Source organism: Oreochromis niloticus, linkage group LG23, assembly GCF_001858045.2.
Source record: "Oreochromis niloticus isolate F11D_XX linkage group LG23, O_niloticus_UMD_NMBU, whole genome shotgun sequence".
NCBI lineage: Eukaryota > Metazoa > Chordata > Actinopteri > Cichliformes > Cichlidae > Oreochromis > Oreochromis niloticus.
In genome coordinates this window covers 918,522-932,482 of record NC_031986.2, presented here as the reverse complement: position 1 = coordinate 932,482, position 13,961 = coordinate 918,522, and the positions used below count along the sequence as shown (strand labels likewise).

At 37.6% G+C, this 13,961-nt stretch overlaps 3 protein-coding genes across 9 annotated transcripts in view; 2 read left to right on the top strand and 1 right to left on the bottom strand.

Annotated features, from left to right (window-relative positions):
- LOC100695424 (uncharacterized) overlaps positions 1-9,791 on the top strand; it is a 48,877-nt gene extending 39,086 nt beyond the window's left edge. For 2 of the 5 annotated variants that reach the window (XM_019352233.2, XM_025903195.1), the window contains exons 2-7: positions 6,915-7,014; positions 7,090-7,252; positions 8,238-8,335; positions 8,465-8,618; positions 8,829-8,955; positions 9,243-9,791. In XM_019352233.2, the coding sequence (XP_019207778.1) occupies positions 6,915-7,014; positions 7,090-7,252; positions 8,238-8,335; positions 8,465-8,618; positions 8,829-8,955; positions 9,243-9,598 (998 nt within the window). In that variant the 3' untranslated portion in view covers positions 9,599-9,791. Of the gene's footprint in view, positions 1-6,650; positions 6,800-6,914; positions 7,015-7,089; positions 7,253-8,237; positions 8,336-8,464; positions 8,619-8,828; positions 8,956-9,242 lie in introns of those variants that run through there. The other 3 variants (XM_025903194.1, XM_025903193.1, XR_003216434.1) reach the window with 3 other exon arrangements.
- On the top strand, positions 2,686-5,557 carry LOC109194416 (uncharacterized). 2 transcript variants are annotated; one of them, XR_003216433.1, is made up of 8 exons: positions 2,686-3,292; positions 3,402-3,624; positions 3,818-3,890; positions 3,982-4,259; positions 4,419-4,487; positions 4,559-4,638; positions 4,912-5,150; positions 5,523-5,557. XR_003216433.1 is itself a non-coding variant. In XM_019352232.2 (8 exons), the coding sequence occupies exons 1-8, from the start codon at positions 3,030-3,032 to the stop codon at positions 5,172-5,174; spliced, it is 1,146 nt and encodes a 381-aa protein (XP_019207777.1). In that variant the 5' UTR covers positions 2,686-3,029; the 3' UTR covers positions 5,175-5,296. The 2 variants fall into 2 exon arrangements, 1 of the variants encoding a protein (XP_019207777.1); XM_019352232.2 differs by lacking the exon at positions 5,523-5,557 and having other exon boundaries at positions 4,912-5,013; positions 5,117-5,296.
- A 202-nt stretch (positions 9,792-9,993) lies between the features above and the next one.
- LOC100695163 (uncharacterized) lies at positions 9,994-13,716 on the bottom strand. 2 transcript variants are annotated; one of them, XM_019351332.2, is made up of 8 exons: positions 13,521-13,716; positions 13,188-13,303; positions 11,989-12,665; positions 11,675-11,720; positions 11,356-11,447; positions 11,167-11,277; positions 10,650-10,926; positions 9,994-10,474 (listed from the first exon to the last, which is right to left on the bottom strand). In XM_019351332.2, exons 2-8 carry the CDS (start codon positions 13,209-13,211, stop codon positions 10,247-10,249), a joined length of 1,455 nt encoding a protein of 484 aa, XP_019206877.1. In that variant the 5' UTR covers positions 13,212-13,303; positions 13,521-13,716; the 3' UTR covers positions 9,994-10,246. The 2 variants fall into 2 exon arrangements, with proteins under 2 accessions (XP_019206877.1, XP_019206876.1); XM_019351331.2 differs by having other exon boundaries at positions 13,188-13,605.
- Between the last annotated feature and the right edge of the window lie 245 nt (positions 13,717-13,961).

Sequence of the window (13,961 nt, the reverse complement as noted above, 5' to 3'; positions counted from 1 at the left end):
TATAACTGTGTGTCTTTTATTGTGTGCTTTTTATCTGTTTTGTTATATTTCTTGCACAGTAGGAGCACCCACAATACAGGGAGTGCAGAATTATTAGGCAAGTTGTATTTTTGAGGAATAATTTTATTATTGAACAACAACCATGTTCTCAATGAACCCAAAAAACTCATTAATATCAAAGCTGAATGTTTTTGGAAGTAGTTTTTAGTTTGTTTTTAGTTTTAGCTATTTTAGGGGGATATCTGTGTGTGTATGGAATCAGAACGATGCCACCTTGAAACGAAACCGAAAAAAACATTGAAACCGAAAAAATCGCTTACAATTTTTATTTTTCAGTTTCAATCCATTTTTTTTCAGCTTCAATCCATTTTTCGGTTTCAATCTGCTGGCACTGTTTTGGCGTCCGGAGGCGCGCTTGAGGGGGCGGGGATTCCGACCCGCATGAATTTGCATACATTATAGAGTGTGCTGCTCGTGCTGACCGAGCTGCCATTTTTCTCTTTTTGCCTCTTTCAATGGCTGCACCAAGTTCAGGTGGACCCTCTAAACCGCAGGTAAGTAATCATTTTCTGTCGTCTTTCTTTGCTATTTCACTCGACTGGACATAGGTTTAGTTTTTATCAGCTAAATCTGGTGAAGTTGTGGTAAAATGCCAACATTAGCCTATTCGTTGTAGCAAGCTAGCTGGCAGCTAAAATTTGCTAAATTCAGTGATGCCCCTGTCTCTTTTAGGAGTTAGAGGCCCGTGTTATAGGGCTTTGGAGTTGACGTCACGCCGCAATGCATTGTGGGAGCGCGGCACCATTTTCGGGGTCTACGAATCAAAACAAACACACTGTGTTGGAACAATGATTACAAGATGCTTAAAAGCAGCTCAAAAGAGAATGGACTGTATAGAGACCGATTGCGTCCAGAGGCGAAGCAGCGGTACTTGCAGAAAATCGCGTGCATTGGAAATGTGGACCCGTATGAAACACGGCGGTGGAGTAGAAACCCTGAAGACCAACCGCTACTGATGTAGCCTGACATATTTTCGTACCTTATCTGTGGAGTCAGCGCGTACAAGTCGTCATTCAAACAAAGGTAAGTCAGCTTGAGTACTGCGAGTGAAATGCGTTTGATTTCCCTGCAAACATTCAGATTAGTGCAGCATAAATTCATTCATGAGGGTGAAATTACAGTGAGAACATGTGGAGGCTGTTAGAGGGATAACATAGTGAGTTCAGTGCATTGATGTGACATTGTCCTGAAGGATTTAGTTATTCTTTATGGTTAAAGAAATTGCAATAATTTATTCATATTTATTATAAATAATTCTAATTATACATCTTGCTTCATTATTTGTATCTTGTGTCACTAAAAATACATCTTTAGTTTTATACATTGATTAATGACCTGCAGAATCTCCTTATCATATTAAGTGATTCATAATTGTCACTTTATGCTTTCTCCATCTCTAAAGTGATGACATCCTTGCATTACATCCTTTAGGTTCATTTTCTGCAGGCAGGTTTCTGACAGAGAACAGGCAGATTTAGACTATAAAATGCAGCGTTCTATAGATGGATACATAAAGAAATGAAAAATTACATGTATGTGCTAACTTTCTAAACACTGTTACATTTATGATAAAGTAGATAAAACACATTTATGTTGGCCTTGGCTCATAGTTCTTGTCTTTAAATGAACTTTGTCTGTGTGTGTTTCAGGTACTGCACTCTCAAAGACTGAACCAGCATTGCAGCCATGGGTCACTGTGAGCATCACAGGGAAGGTTGAAGCCGCCCACTGCACCTGTATGGCCGGAGTCGTGGAGACCTGCATCCATGTCGCTGCTCTTCTGTTTAATGTAGAAGCAACAGTGTAGATCTGTGGCACAAGGACTGTTACAGATGAACCTGCATACTGGGTTTTGCTGGGTTATGTGACCAAGATACAGCCAGAGGTTGGCCATAAGATAGACTTCTCCTCTTCAGCTGCCCAAAAAAAGGCTCTTGATCAAAACATAAACAGACCATCTGTATTGAAAGGTAAAAGGAGCCGTCCTCAAAAAAGAAAAATCCCACCTGCTACTGTGGAGGAGTTGTCACTGCTATAATGCCATAATGTTTTATCTAGGGGTCTAAATGCCTGTAGTGCACTGCCATGTAAATAATTTGCATTTACTGAATATGTACTGACTGAGTACCACTGTTCAAAAGTTGAATAAAGAAACAAACTAAGTTTTGCCTCTTTTTTTTTTTTTATTAAAACCACCTTATAGAACATCACATCAGTTACAGTGTAGAATCCATGTCATTTATAGTTTATAAATGACAAAATGTTTACATAAAATCATGACAGTGTTTACATGATATCACACACTACTAACATTATTTACTGTATCTTTTGAAAAATAAATACCACTATTTATACAGCAAAAGACTTAAGAATATTTAACAGGAGTGAGTTTTATTTTCCCTGGTTTTACTATAATACTGTTCCCCAAACGCAGCAAACCTTCACCATCTTATCCAGAAGGGTCACCTCTTTACCCCACACATGGAAGAAGTAATCTGATTGGCATGGTGGTAAGTTTGAAGCAGGTCCCTTATGTAGCGCTGGAACCCAGTCACGATGTGTTTCATCCATTTCATAGGCTGGTTTGCTGCAATAATGCCAAATAATTAGAAACTCTATAAATAGAAGGTAGTTCTGCAAAATCACTCAGTAGGATGTTTGTTCTAATTTGCTATGACCTCAGAGTGCATTGAAAAGGCTATAAAGAGTGATATGAACAGATTTAGAACTTACTGGAATGAAACTGTCTGGAGCACCAACAGATATTTGGAGATGGAAGAGAGCTGGATATCAGCTCGTCTCACAGCTGCTATCCAGGCTAGACGCCTTCGTTTGGTAACATCGATACACGAGCTGCCTCATGTTGCTTCCAGGTTGGGAAAGAATGAAAAGATAAACCCTTTTCAAGCTTATTCTCTTGCCGGTCGTGCGATCACACATTGCAGCCAACCACACAGCAAATACGAACCATGGCTGTTGTGTGTGCCTTTGCTCCCTTTTCACTTGCGCTAGACCCCCAAAATGGCGGATCGGGCCAAAATCCTTTCCACGCCCACCCCCGTGACATCACGCTCCAAAGCCCTATAACAGCGGCACAAGATATAGTCAACAGGTTAGCTCAAAGTCTTCAGCAACCTAATACCACATGTATACCAAATGCTGAGCACTCTCACGAGCACTCAGGTGGACAAGCCCAGACCCCAAAAGATACAGTGCAGACGGAGATGGCAAGGTTAGAAATTGTATTGAGCAATTATACTTTTTAATCATTTGGATTAGTAAAAAAAAAAAAAAAAAAAAATCCCTGCATGTTGAAAATTATTTCTACTTCTCACATGTAGGTCATTTCCAGGATTTTTTACCAAAAAAAGGGGGAAAAATCGCTTTTCCCCACTCCAAAGTAGTGCGCTGAGGCCTAAATCCAGCAAGCCTTTCAGTGTATATATATATCTAGTGAATAAAGGCTGTACCAACACTCCTTCTGCTACTGAGGAGCTGCAGCGGAGCCAAGCAGGGCTGGGAAAGAGATCCCTCATCTTGACTGATGATATGAGCCATACAATGGTAATGTCTCACAGATTTAATGTAGTTAAATTTATATAAGAGAAATGCATTTACATTAAAAAAAAACATGTTCTATATCAAATCATTATGATAGACATGCAAATGATAGTAGTTATTCTTTTTTTTTGGTCATATATTAGCACTGATAAAAATATATCTTAATTATGTCGTTTTACCAAATGTACTGTTTTAGATTAATAAAATGATCACTGAAGAATATCCCAAAATGGATGGAGTGCAAGGATGGTTGTTGCACAAGTCCTCAGGTGCATAATTTTCCTCTTTGAAATTATGTTTTTAGATGCTAGTGAAAGTTGAAAATTGTACAATGTTTTTTCTATCAATCTGTGTATTTAGGTGGTCAAGGTAGGAGGAAACTTGTAGCAATTCCTCCTGATGTAAATGGCTACACAGGAAGACTGATCCGCAATGTTTCCAGTGCAGGAAAGACCCTCTTGTATGTTGTTCCGCTGCAGCAGGACCTTGATCTTACTCCTCTTCCATCAGATGCAGCTGAATTTCAAACCATGCCAAAGGCTTCTTGCCAGGTGTGCAAGGAAAGTATGCCTCTGCATATCCTAGCACTCCATGTCAACAATTGTGTGAAGTCTCAGTCAACAGAAGAGGAAGATGAGGTGAATTTATGTTATATTGTGGAATATTGCCTTATTAACAGTCTATAAATATTTGGGATATTTGTGCACGGAATTATAGAAGGCTTTTTTCTGTGTGTGTGACTATTCTGTTTTTGTTAATGTACAATGCATTGTAGTAATTACAACTGTACTTCATAGACTGATGTCCAGCTTCTGTCTGTCATGAATTCACCAAGCTTTTGTAGAGAGCCTCTTGACATGAAGCAGGTGATAATGTTCAATCCACATATTTACAGATCATTGTTTCTTTCATGTTTTAACAATATTTTTTTCTCTAGGACATGACAGCATGCCCAATCTGTCTTTGCTGCTTTCCAGTGAATGAGATTGCCCAGCATGCAAGCCTGTGTGGTGAAAGGTTCCTTCAAATTTATACATATTAAACACATTTTCCTATGTTTACATCTGAATCCTTTTGAAAAATTTTTATGGCATTACAGTTTTGAGCTCAGTATGTAGTTACAGTAAATACTTACTTGGTCCACATTTTAATGCGTACAGTATATTTGAAACACACAATGTAATCACCGTACCTGTTAAGCTCAGGACCCAATTTAAATGCCAGTAAAATCGGTTAAAGGACATCATAAGTTACATCACATATATTTTTGCTATTGTTCATAATTTTTAGACCTGAGGACACTTCCACTCACATGACAGACGTTTATGTCAGTACTGACTCTGAGTGCAGTGTGCCAAGCAACAGAACAGATCCTTTGACTGATTTAGTCAGGTATGATTTATATTCTTTGCCATTTCAGATTATCTGGTTTTGTTTATAATACATTTGCTTTCATTTTAAGAAACAATAATCATTTTCAATTTTTTTTTCTCAGTGAAGCAGATGTGCTACAATGGCTTTCAAGTCAGGTGATATACCAGCAAAGACTTTAGGATTTGCATCACTCGGAATGATCTTGTTCAAAGAGGCTTCATTCAGTGGCAACGACAGAAGAATATATATATATTCTTATATATTCACAAATATATGTGACAGGCAAAAACTAGTAAACACTTTTGGCAGTTACAAGAACTAACAAATGAATATCCAACAAAAGGGAATAGAAATACATTGTACTGCCAATACTTTGGTTTATTCTTTGTATGACTTGAAAATCAGGCTTTAGGGAAAACTAAATGACATGTTTCTATCATCAATTACATGAAGTAAACACACAAGCACTTCCATACACATTTAAAACATGAGACACGCTAATTCCATCTCATAAAATGTGTCTATAGGTGAGACGCTTTGCGTTGATTGGTGCTGCTGGACCACACTGGAGGTGCGAGTCCGCCGTGTAATGGTTTATGCCGTTACAAAGGAGCTGGCCTCTGTACTCAACTGGGCAGGGGCAAAAAAAACCAAGGACCAGACAAAGCAAAAAAGGGCATTTAAAGAGACAGCGCTGTGCAGATGCATATTTGGTAAGTTTTAACATTTATTGTAGTTTTATGAGCCTAAAGTGAACAATAAAGGGATCAATTGATGTGCTGGGTGTGTTTCACATTTCCTATGTCTGGTTTTTGCTATATTACTTTGTCTTTCTTAATAACAAGACTTTCATGTCCGGTTCATCTGGAGATGGAGTCTTTGGTCTTCGGCTTGTTTTGTCCTCGGGTTGTACACTTTGTACAGCCCGAGGACCCCATGTTTTCTTTTTCTTTTTTTAAAGGATACACGGCACACCATGCTAAGACATATCACATTTTCAGCTTATAGCTCTTTGGGAATCAAATGCGGCAGTTTGCTGATTTCCGCCTGGTGACTTTCATGTTTATCAGCCTAGGAGTTTACATACTTTCTCCCTGCTGAAGACAATTAACAAGAGCTTATTCATGTGCTCTAATTCCCTTTTTTTTGTCTTTGTTTTTTTGTGTGTGTCTATTTTTGTCTTAGATGGCCTGGCGCAGCAGGTAGGGGCGAACTCTATGTCTGAGTTGGTCTTTGCTCAAGCAGTCCAGAAATGGCTCAGATATGCTCCAGATCGTACGGGTGGCGCGCAGGACGCACATCATCCATCCCCATCCCGGAGTAAATAATAAAAAGTGACGTGAAACATAGAAATGTAAATAGGAAACTTTGTCTTTTAATAAAGTATTTTGCAAATGATACATGTCTATTGACCTTTTTTGTTTTTTTGTTTTTTTTTCAATAAAAAGCAACTGTGCGAAAGAGGTGGAAAATCAACACCATAGCTCAACAGTGTTTCAATATCAGAATCTGACATTGTTTCAATGTCAACAGTGTTAGAAAATATAACGTCGAATCAATGTCAGGTTTCAACATTGATTCAACATCAAAACCTGACGTTGTTTCAACGTTAAAAATGGGTGCAAGAGTGACGTCAGGTCAACGTCACACTTCAACGTTGATTCAATGACGTCGCCTGATATTGACTCAACATTGTTTCAATGTTTCCTTGCTATCTGGGGTTCCCCTGTCAACAAACTCCACGTGACTTTTATCGGAGAAGCAGGAATTGATACTGGTGCATTAAGCAAAGAATTTTTGACTGGTATAGCTATGTACATTGTACTTACAGTTCAGATATTGAATATGGCCAAATCAAATTAAGATACAGTATAAGGTTAACCCTTTAAATTATTTTGTCTTTCTGTATCTCTATGTAGAAATGATGCATGGTATTGAGACTCGACTGTTTGAAGGCAGTGGCAAGAAGGGAAAGAGTCCTGCCTACTCTATCAGTGATTTAGAAAATAGTTTCTACAGGTTTGTCTGTTTTTATACATTTCCCAGCGTTATGTAGCATATGAAGCATGTTAAATATTTCTTTGTATCTTGCAGAACTGCAGGAGAAGTGTTTTCAGTGAGCCTTGCACAGGGAGGTCCACCACCATGCTTCCTGAGAAGCTGGTGTTCTCAGTTTCTTGCAACAGGAAACTTCGATGCGCTTCAGCTGACCAAAGATGATGTGGATGACACTGAATATAGGTCTCTAATTGAAAAGGTGAGCCGTGTTTGTACAGACTAGTGAAAAAATGCTGATTGTTTGTGTGTGTATACAGTGTTGCGGAGTAACGTAAGACATGTACCGGCGTTACGTATTTAAAATACAAAATATGAGTAACTGTATTCCGTTACAGTTACCGTTTAAAAAGGTGGTATTTAGAATACAGTTACTTTGTTGAAATATATGAATTACACAGCGGCAGCGTTACGGTTGCCATGGTTACAGGGTGATGCGCGCTCTCTCTGCGACTGTGTGTTTCCTGGGTGAGAGAGCGCCTTTTTGTTGTTGTTTTTGTGCTAAGCTAATAGGCAGAGTGTTACAGGCATAGCCCTAAAGAATGTAGCCTCATGGGCAGTGTAGTCCGTGCTGCAGCGAGAATGGACTGCCATACACGTTATGTGTCTGTGAGCGAGGGAGGGAGAGAAAGGAAAAGTCCGAGCTGTCACGGAGCAAAAACGGGAGCTGGAAGCATGTAAATATAATAATAACCACAGCAGCCAAGAAGAGTGCCTGACGAGCCCATTTGTAAGTAAGCTATTAAGACTCAACTGTACACTGTGTTCGTGTTTTCCTCCGAAACAATAAGTTCCGTTGGAGCCTTTCAACGCCTCTCTCTGTCTCTCACTAGCAAATTTGACCCAGACAACAAAGTAAAGCTAGTTTTTGGCTACCAGCCCGACACGAACCTGACATATTAGCCAGAGGTCCTTTTACTATGATTCAGAGCCGCGGACCTTCAGTAATAATAATAAATCACATTTATGTAGTTGTAAACAGCATGATAATATATTAAGTAATCCAAACTATTCAGAATATGTTACTCCCATTCAGTAACGTAACAGAATACGTTAAAAAATACAGTTTGGGGCCTGTAATCTGTAGTGGAATACATTTTAAAAGTAACCTTCCCGACACTGTGTGTATAGTTACATAATTTCAAAAACTTGAAATCATTTACTGTTTTGTTTTTGTATGTTTTCAGGTGGAAGTGGCAGACAACCTGACAGACCTCACTGAAGACATTGTGAGCTGTGGTTACACAGGACTTGTGAAGCTGGACAAACGGGACAGTATAATAAGGTAGTATAATTTAATAGACAATATACCAACCAGAAACATTTGAAAGTAATATTTTGTAAGTTCAAACCCTGGTTTCGACCACCATACCCCATCAGTTTCACTAATGACTGTGTTTGCTTTTCTAAATAGATCAATTGTTGTGCATGCTATGGTGGGTCTGACTCCAATGCTACAGCAAATCAGAAATGGCATGAAGATCTACAACCTTCTGGAGATGATTGGAAGGCACGAAAGTCTCTGTTCAAACCTGTTTGTTCCCAGAGATGAGAATGATGATACAGCGGTAAATATGTCTTTATTCATTTCAGTGGTTTAGTTTTTACAACAGATTCTAAAAATACATGTGATGTAGTAATAGCCCTGTGAGGACTTTTTTGTTTCAGCCTTTATTTAGGTTGCTCAGATTAATGACTATTAAATAATTTCTTAATAAATAAACAATTTCTTATTGTTTATTTGAAATCACAACACGTGACCCCCCCAATCTCTTTAGCCGGATGCTGATTACCTAATGAGCATCCTTGAGCCTGAGCTGAGTGAGAGGGGAAGTCCAAGGCATGCCAAAGAAAATGCCATCATCAACTTCTTCCAAGACTTCCTGGAGAATCTTGAAAGCTCAGGTTTGTGCCGTCGGCCAGTTACTGGTATTATCATCAAAACAACATTAACACAACAGCTGTTACAAATACAGTGTTGTAACATTTCTTTCAAACCTACTGTACTCTGCAAAATTGTCATCACAAACAATAACAGTCTAAAGGAACTGAAATCTCTGTAAAGATTTGTTTATATGTTTTGATGTTTTATACAATCTACCACGTCTAAATGACAAAATTGGTTTTGCATATTAATAAATTTTGTGGTATGATAGTTAAAGATTTAAAGTAAGTCGAATCTGCTTCTTCAGATCAGGATAAAGACAAAAAGAGCTGTGAGTATGGGATCCAAGACCTACAGGACCAGGACGAACACTGGAATTCCAAACACCAACCACTGAGAATGTCTGTCCCAGCGATTATGCAGTGGTTAACTGGACAAAGACACAAACCATGCCTTCCTTCAGAAAGGGCAAATTTTAAAATACATGTAAGATTTGAGCATCAATGCAAAGATACGATGCCTGAACACTACATATGTTGCCCACTTGTAAGTGCCTGCACAAACACAATCTTCTTTCCTGTGGCACACATGAACTCATACACCGAGTTCACAGAAGTTATGACAACAGCTGTCACAATGGGGAGAGATTTCAGCCGTGTGTAGTTAACACTTGAATAGCATACCATCACAAGTTATGCAGTATTGCACTGTATTTCTACTATTTGTCTAACCCTTTAAACCTATTTCAGTTCTTGGAACACAGAGTAAAAAAGGAAAAAATACTTACAGTTAAAGATTATTTTTCCACGTTGTTTCACTTTTTGTTCTTATAATGTTAAAAACTATGTTCTCAAAACGGAGGAGCCCATTCAGAAGACTGCATTCATAAAAACTTGAGTCTAAGATTCAACTTGTTCGCAAATTAAATTCTTTAAGTCTGAAGAAGTTTAAGTGAATTTTGTTTAAATATATTTTCTGTATATGAAGCATGTAGTTTGCTGAAAATAAATATTCTTACACTTGATGAATTGTTTTTTTCAGTCATTAAAAGGATATCATTTAATTGTTTAGAGTATTTATTGACATGACATGTTAAACAAATTTAATCAACCCAGTTACAAAAACATCAGACATGAGATGCTTAACTGAATGTGGCTAATTTAAACATTAAGTTATAAAAGGTAAAAACAGTATCTGATGCAATTAAAAAAGATACATTCATCAAATAATCTGAAAATACATCTTAAGATTGATTGATTTGCTATTCTGTCATTACAATACAAATAATGTGGTTAAATCCTATGAGAAAGGCTAACTGAGTGGGTTCTGTTGTGTTACTGAATGAACTCTGATGTAGTTCAGCACTCTCTCATAAAGGTCTCTTCCGTTGTCAAAGGAGGGACTAAGAGGATGAATGGCTGCCCTCAGTCCTGCCATCGCCTCAGGCCCCAAAGGACACTGTATTGGTGGAAGAACTACTCCACCACCACTTTCTGGTCTCGAACAGTCAAGGTCCAAAGAGAAATGTTCTTGAATGTCCTGAAAATATACTGTTCATAACAAAAGCAAGTGTAACTATAGTATGCAGCTATTACAAAGGTATGTCTTTAAAAACAAGACAGGTGCACATTTAAATATATGCATGTCATGAATTTCAAGGTACAAAAACCTAAGCGTTATAAAACATCTGTAATAGCACATTTTATAGTCGTACCTCAGTGTTTTCTGGTGCAGCCACAGGATTTTGAAGAAGTCCTATAGTCCAAAGTTGATTAGGCGTAAGACTTTGTTCTGTTCGCAGGGCATGATTATCCCACCCGTTCTTGAAAGTGTCAAGGTCCTTCTGCAGACGTTCCACAAAGATGTACTGAGCACAGAACAGGTGGAGGCTGTTGGAGGGGTCAAGCAGGCAGTCTTCCTCAAGGTTGTGAAGTAGCTCATAATAAACACTGGTTACAGCCATCCAGACATCACGCCACAAGCGCTCAACTCTACAACATAAAAAAATATCAAAAGAACACAGTTTACAAATCCAGGCTTGTACCTGTTTTTGATTTACTAATGATAAAAGACCCATGTATTTAAAAATAAGTAAATAAATATTGAATAAGACGCTGGTGAATGTGATGATTGATTTGGGTTTACAAGATATATATATATATATATATATATATATATATATATATATATATATATATATATATATATGCTAAGCCCTGTATATAACTTACCTTTGATTGTGAAAACTTTTTCCTGAAATGTAGATTGCTCTGCCACAACCACGAACAGTAAACATGCAATGAGCAATGCCAACATTTTCAACACCCTGGTCTCCTCTAACTCTGCATGACGAAATAGAATACAAACAAGTTTTCAGAAAGTTGACTAATAATATAGAAAGTATCAAGGTTTTACATTACCTTAAAGGAAAGCCAAACTGTTCAACAGAGCTCATAAAGAAGCCTAATGCAGTTGATGCCTTGTTATTATTTCCAGCACCAAGGTACATTATCTGGAACATAATTTATGAATAAATGATTTTGTTTTGAAGAAACAAACACAATATCTAACAAACTAATAAACACCAGACAGTTATATACTTAAAGTAAAATAAAGACAACTCAACACTAATGAACGTAAATTTTTTGTCAAAGGAGTGGAAGAAGAATACGCCACTTTCTCTCTATAGGGTAGTTAATTTTGAGAAAAAAATTGTGATTGCAATGGAATATTGTTTACCTTTCGCGAATAGCCATCAATCCCAGCAAATATAACTATGCCATATCTAACAAAAAAAAAAAAAAAAAAAAAAAAAAAGCAAAATATGAAACACACACACACGTTCAAGTATAACATTTGTCCACAAGTCTGACTTTATCAACTTGTTTGTTTCTTTGCTTACTAAACAGGAACATTTTTTTTACTTTGTAGAAATAGAAATTTACCTGGATCTTCTAACTGTTAACGTAAAATGCCTTATACTCAAATCAGAAATGAAAATAGTTACAGGGTATCCAGAGTACTGAACATACAAACACGTACTGTACACAAACCTGATGAGTTTGTGGTTTGTATCTACATGAACCAATGAGAGGGGACCTTTTACAGAGTACACTCTTCTTGCAACACAGCCGACAGATGCCATCCTTTCTAGGATTCCTGCAGCATCTACCCTATGCATCGATGCAGACACTTGCTCCCATCTGACACGGTATCCCATGGCCTGCAGTTCCCCCATCATCATTCGATAGCCGATGTGTGGCAGTCTCATTTTAACTGACCTAACAATGCTGTCCAGCTCATCATCTGTGACACTGCTATATGATGCATGCACTGAAAGTCCATACTCTTGCATCCGACGAAATAATGTCCTTTTGCTGACACCCAGAAGCCGAGCTATACTGGGAATGGAAAATTTCATGTTGATGAGGCTGTTCAAAGATTCTTCTGATATACTAAGTTTACGTTGTCCTCTCGCTGTGTATACAACATCAACAAGAGAAAAATGTGGGTGTCTCTCTCCGTCTTGAAAATTTATCAGTCTCAAAAGATTGGATAAGGCATTAAGAATATCTTGTGGTACTGCTAAAATATTACCAAATGACCGTATAAGTCTCAATTCATGAGTGATGACATAATGCAAATAGTCCATATCTACAGGTCTGCGTTGTAGAGCTCCATGAAGCTTTGTTAGCAATCTTTCATAGAACTGCCTCCTTATTAATGGTACCTGGAACAGAAATTGATACATTTGCTAATTGTGCACTAATGACATAATAATCTATGCATACATACATGAACACAACAGGAAGATAAACAAATTAAATCGTTTCCATAAACAAGTACATCCATTTCATAAGAAATACATTTCTTATGAATGTATTTCTTATGAAATGTTAAAATATCAGTACTACAGTCTAAATATCAGGAGAGCAAATCAATATGCTTTCAGATGTGTGGCTACATGTTGGTGACAAATGTATACAAATACAAATGTATTTTAAAATACATTTGTGATTTAAAAATACTAAAAAATGCAAAATATGTGAAAAATTTTTGTCCAGATTGGAGCAGAATATTCATATTTGAAATTAATTTAGTTACAAATGGCTTGGCACAGCATCCATTTTACACTGACAGACACGCAACTATTTTGTTTTAAAGAGTACGGCAACCAAAGATGTATAAAAAAAAAAAGGTGACCTGCAACACTGCCATAAAGACGTTACTTCCAAACCTACACTTGTCTTACCGTTATGTGCCTGGAATCTGCCATTGCTTAATATGTTATCATCACCACTGGCCATCAGGAGTAAGGCTCTGGCATCCTTGTAGATACTTTTGCAGTTTGAACCTCAAATCCCTGTACTGCAGAATCCATTTCAAAGTTAAAGTGTTTGTTTATTCACAAAAGAGACAGGGGCATCACTGAATTTAGCAAATTTTAGCTGCCAGCTAGCTTGCTACAACGAATAGGCTAATGTTGGAATTTTACCACAACTTCACCAGATTTAGCTGATAAAAACTAAACCTATGTCCAGTCGAGTGAAATAGCAAAGAAAGACGACGGAAAATGATTACTTACCTGCGGTTTAGAGGGTCCACCTGAACTTGATGCAGCCATTGAAAGAGGCAAAAAGAGAAAAATGGCAGCTCGGTCAGCACGAGCAATGGACTCTATAATGTCTGCAAATTCATGCGGGTCGGAATCCCCGCCCCCTCAAGCGCGCCTCCGGACGCCAAAACAGTGCCAGCAGATTGAAACTGAAAAATGGATTGAAGCTGAAAAAAAATGGATTGAAACTGAAAAATAAAAATTGTAAGCGATTTTTTCGGTTTCAATATTTTTTTCGGTTTCGTTTCAAGGTGGCATCGTTCTGATTCCATACGTGTGCAGGTGACTATTACTGTGCATAATTATTAGGCAACTTAACAAAAACAAATATATACCCATTTCAATTATTTATTTTTACCAGTGAAACCAATATAACATCTCCACATTCACAAATATACATTTCTGACATTC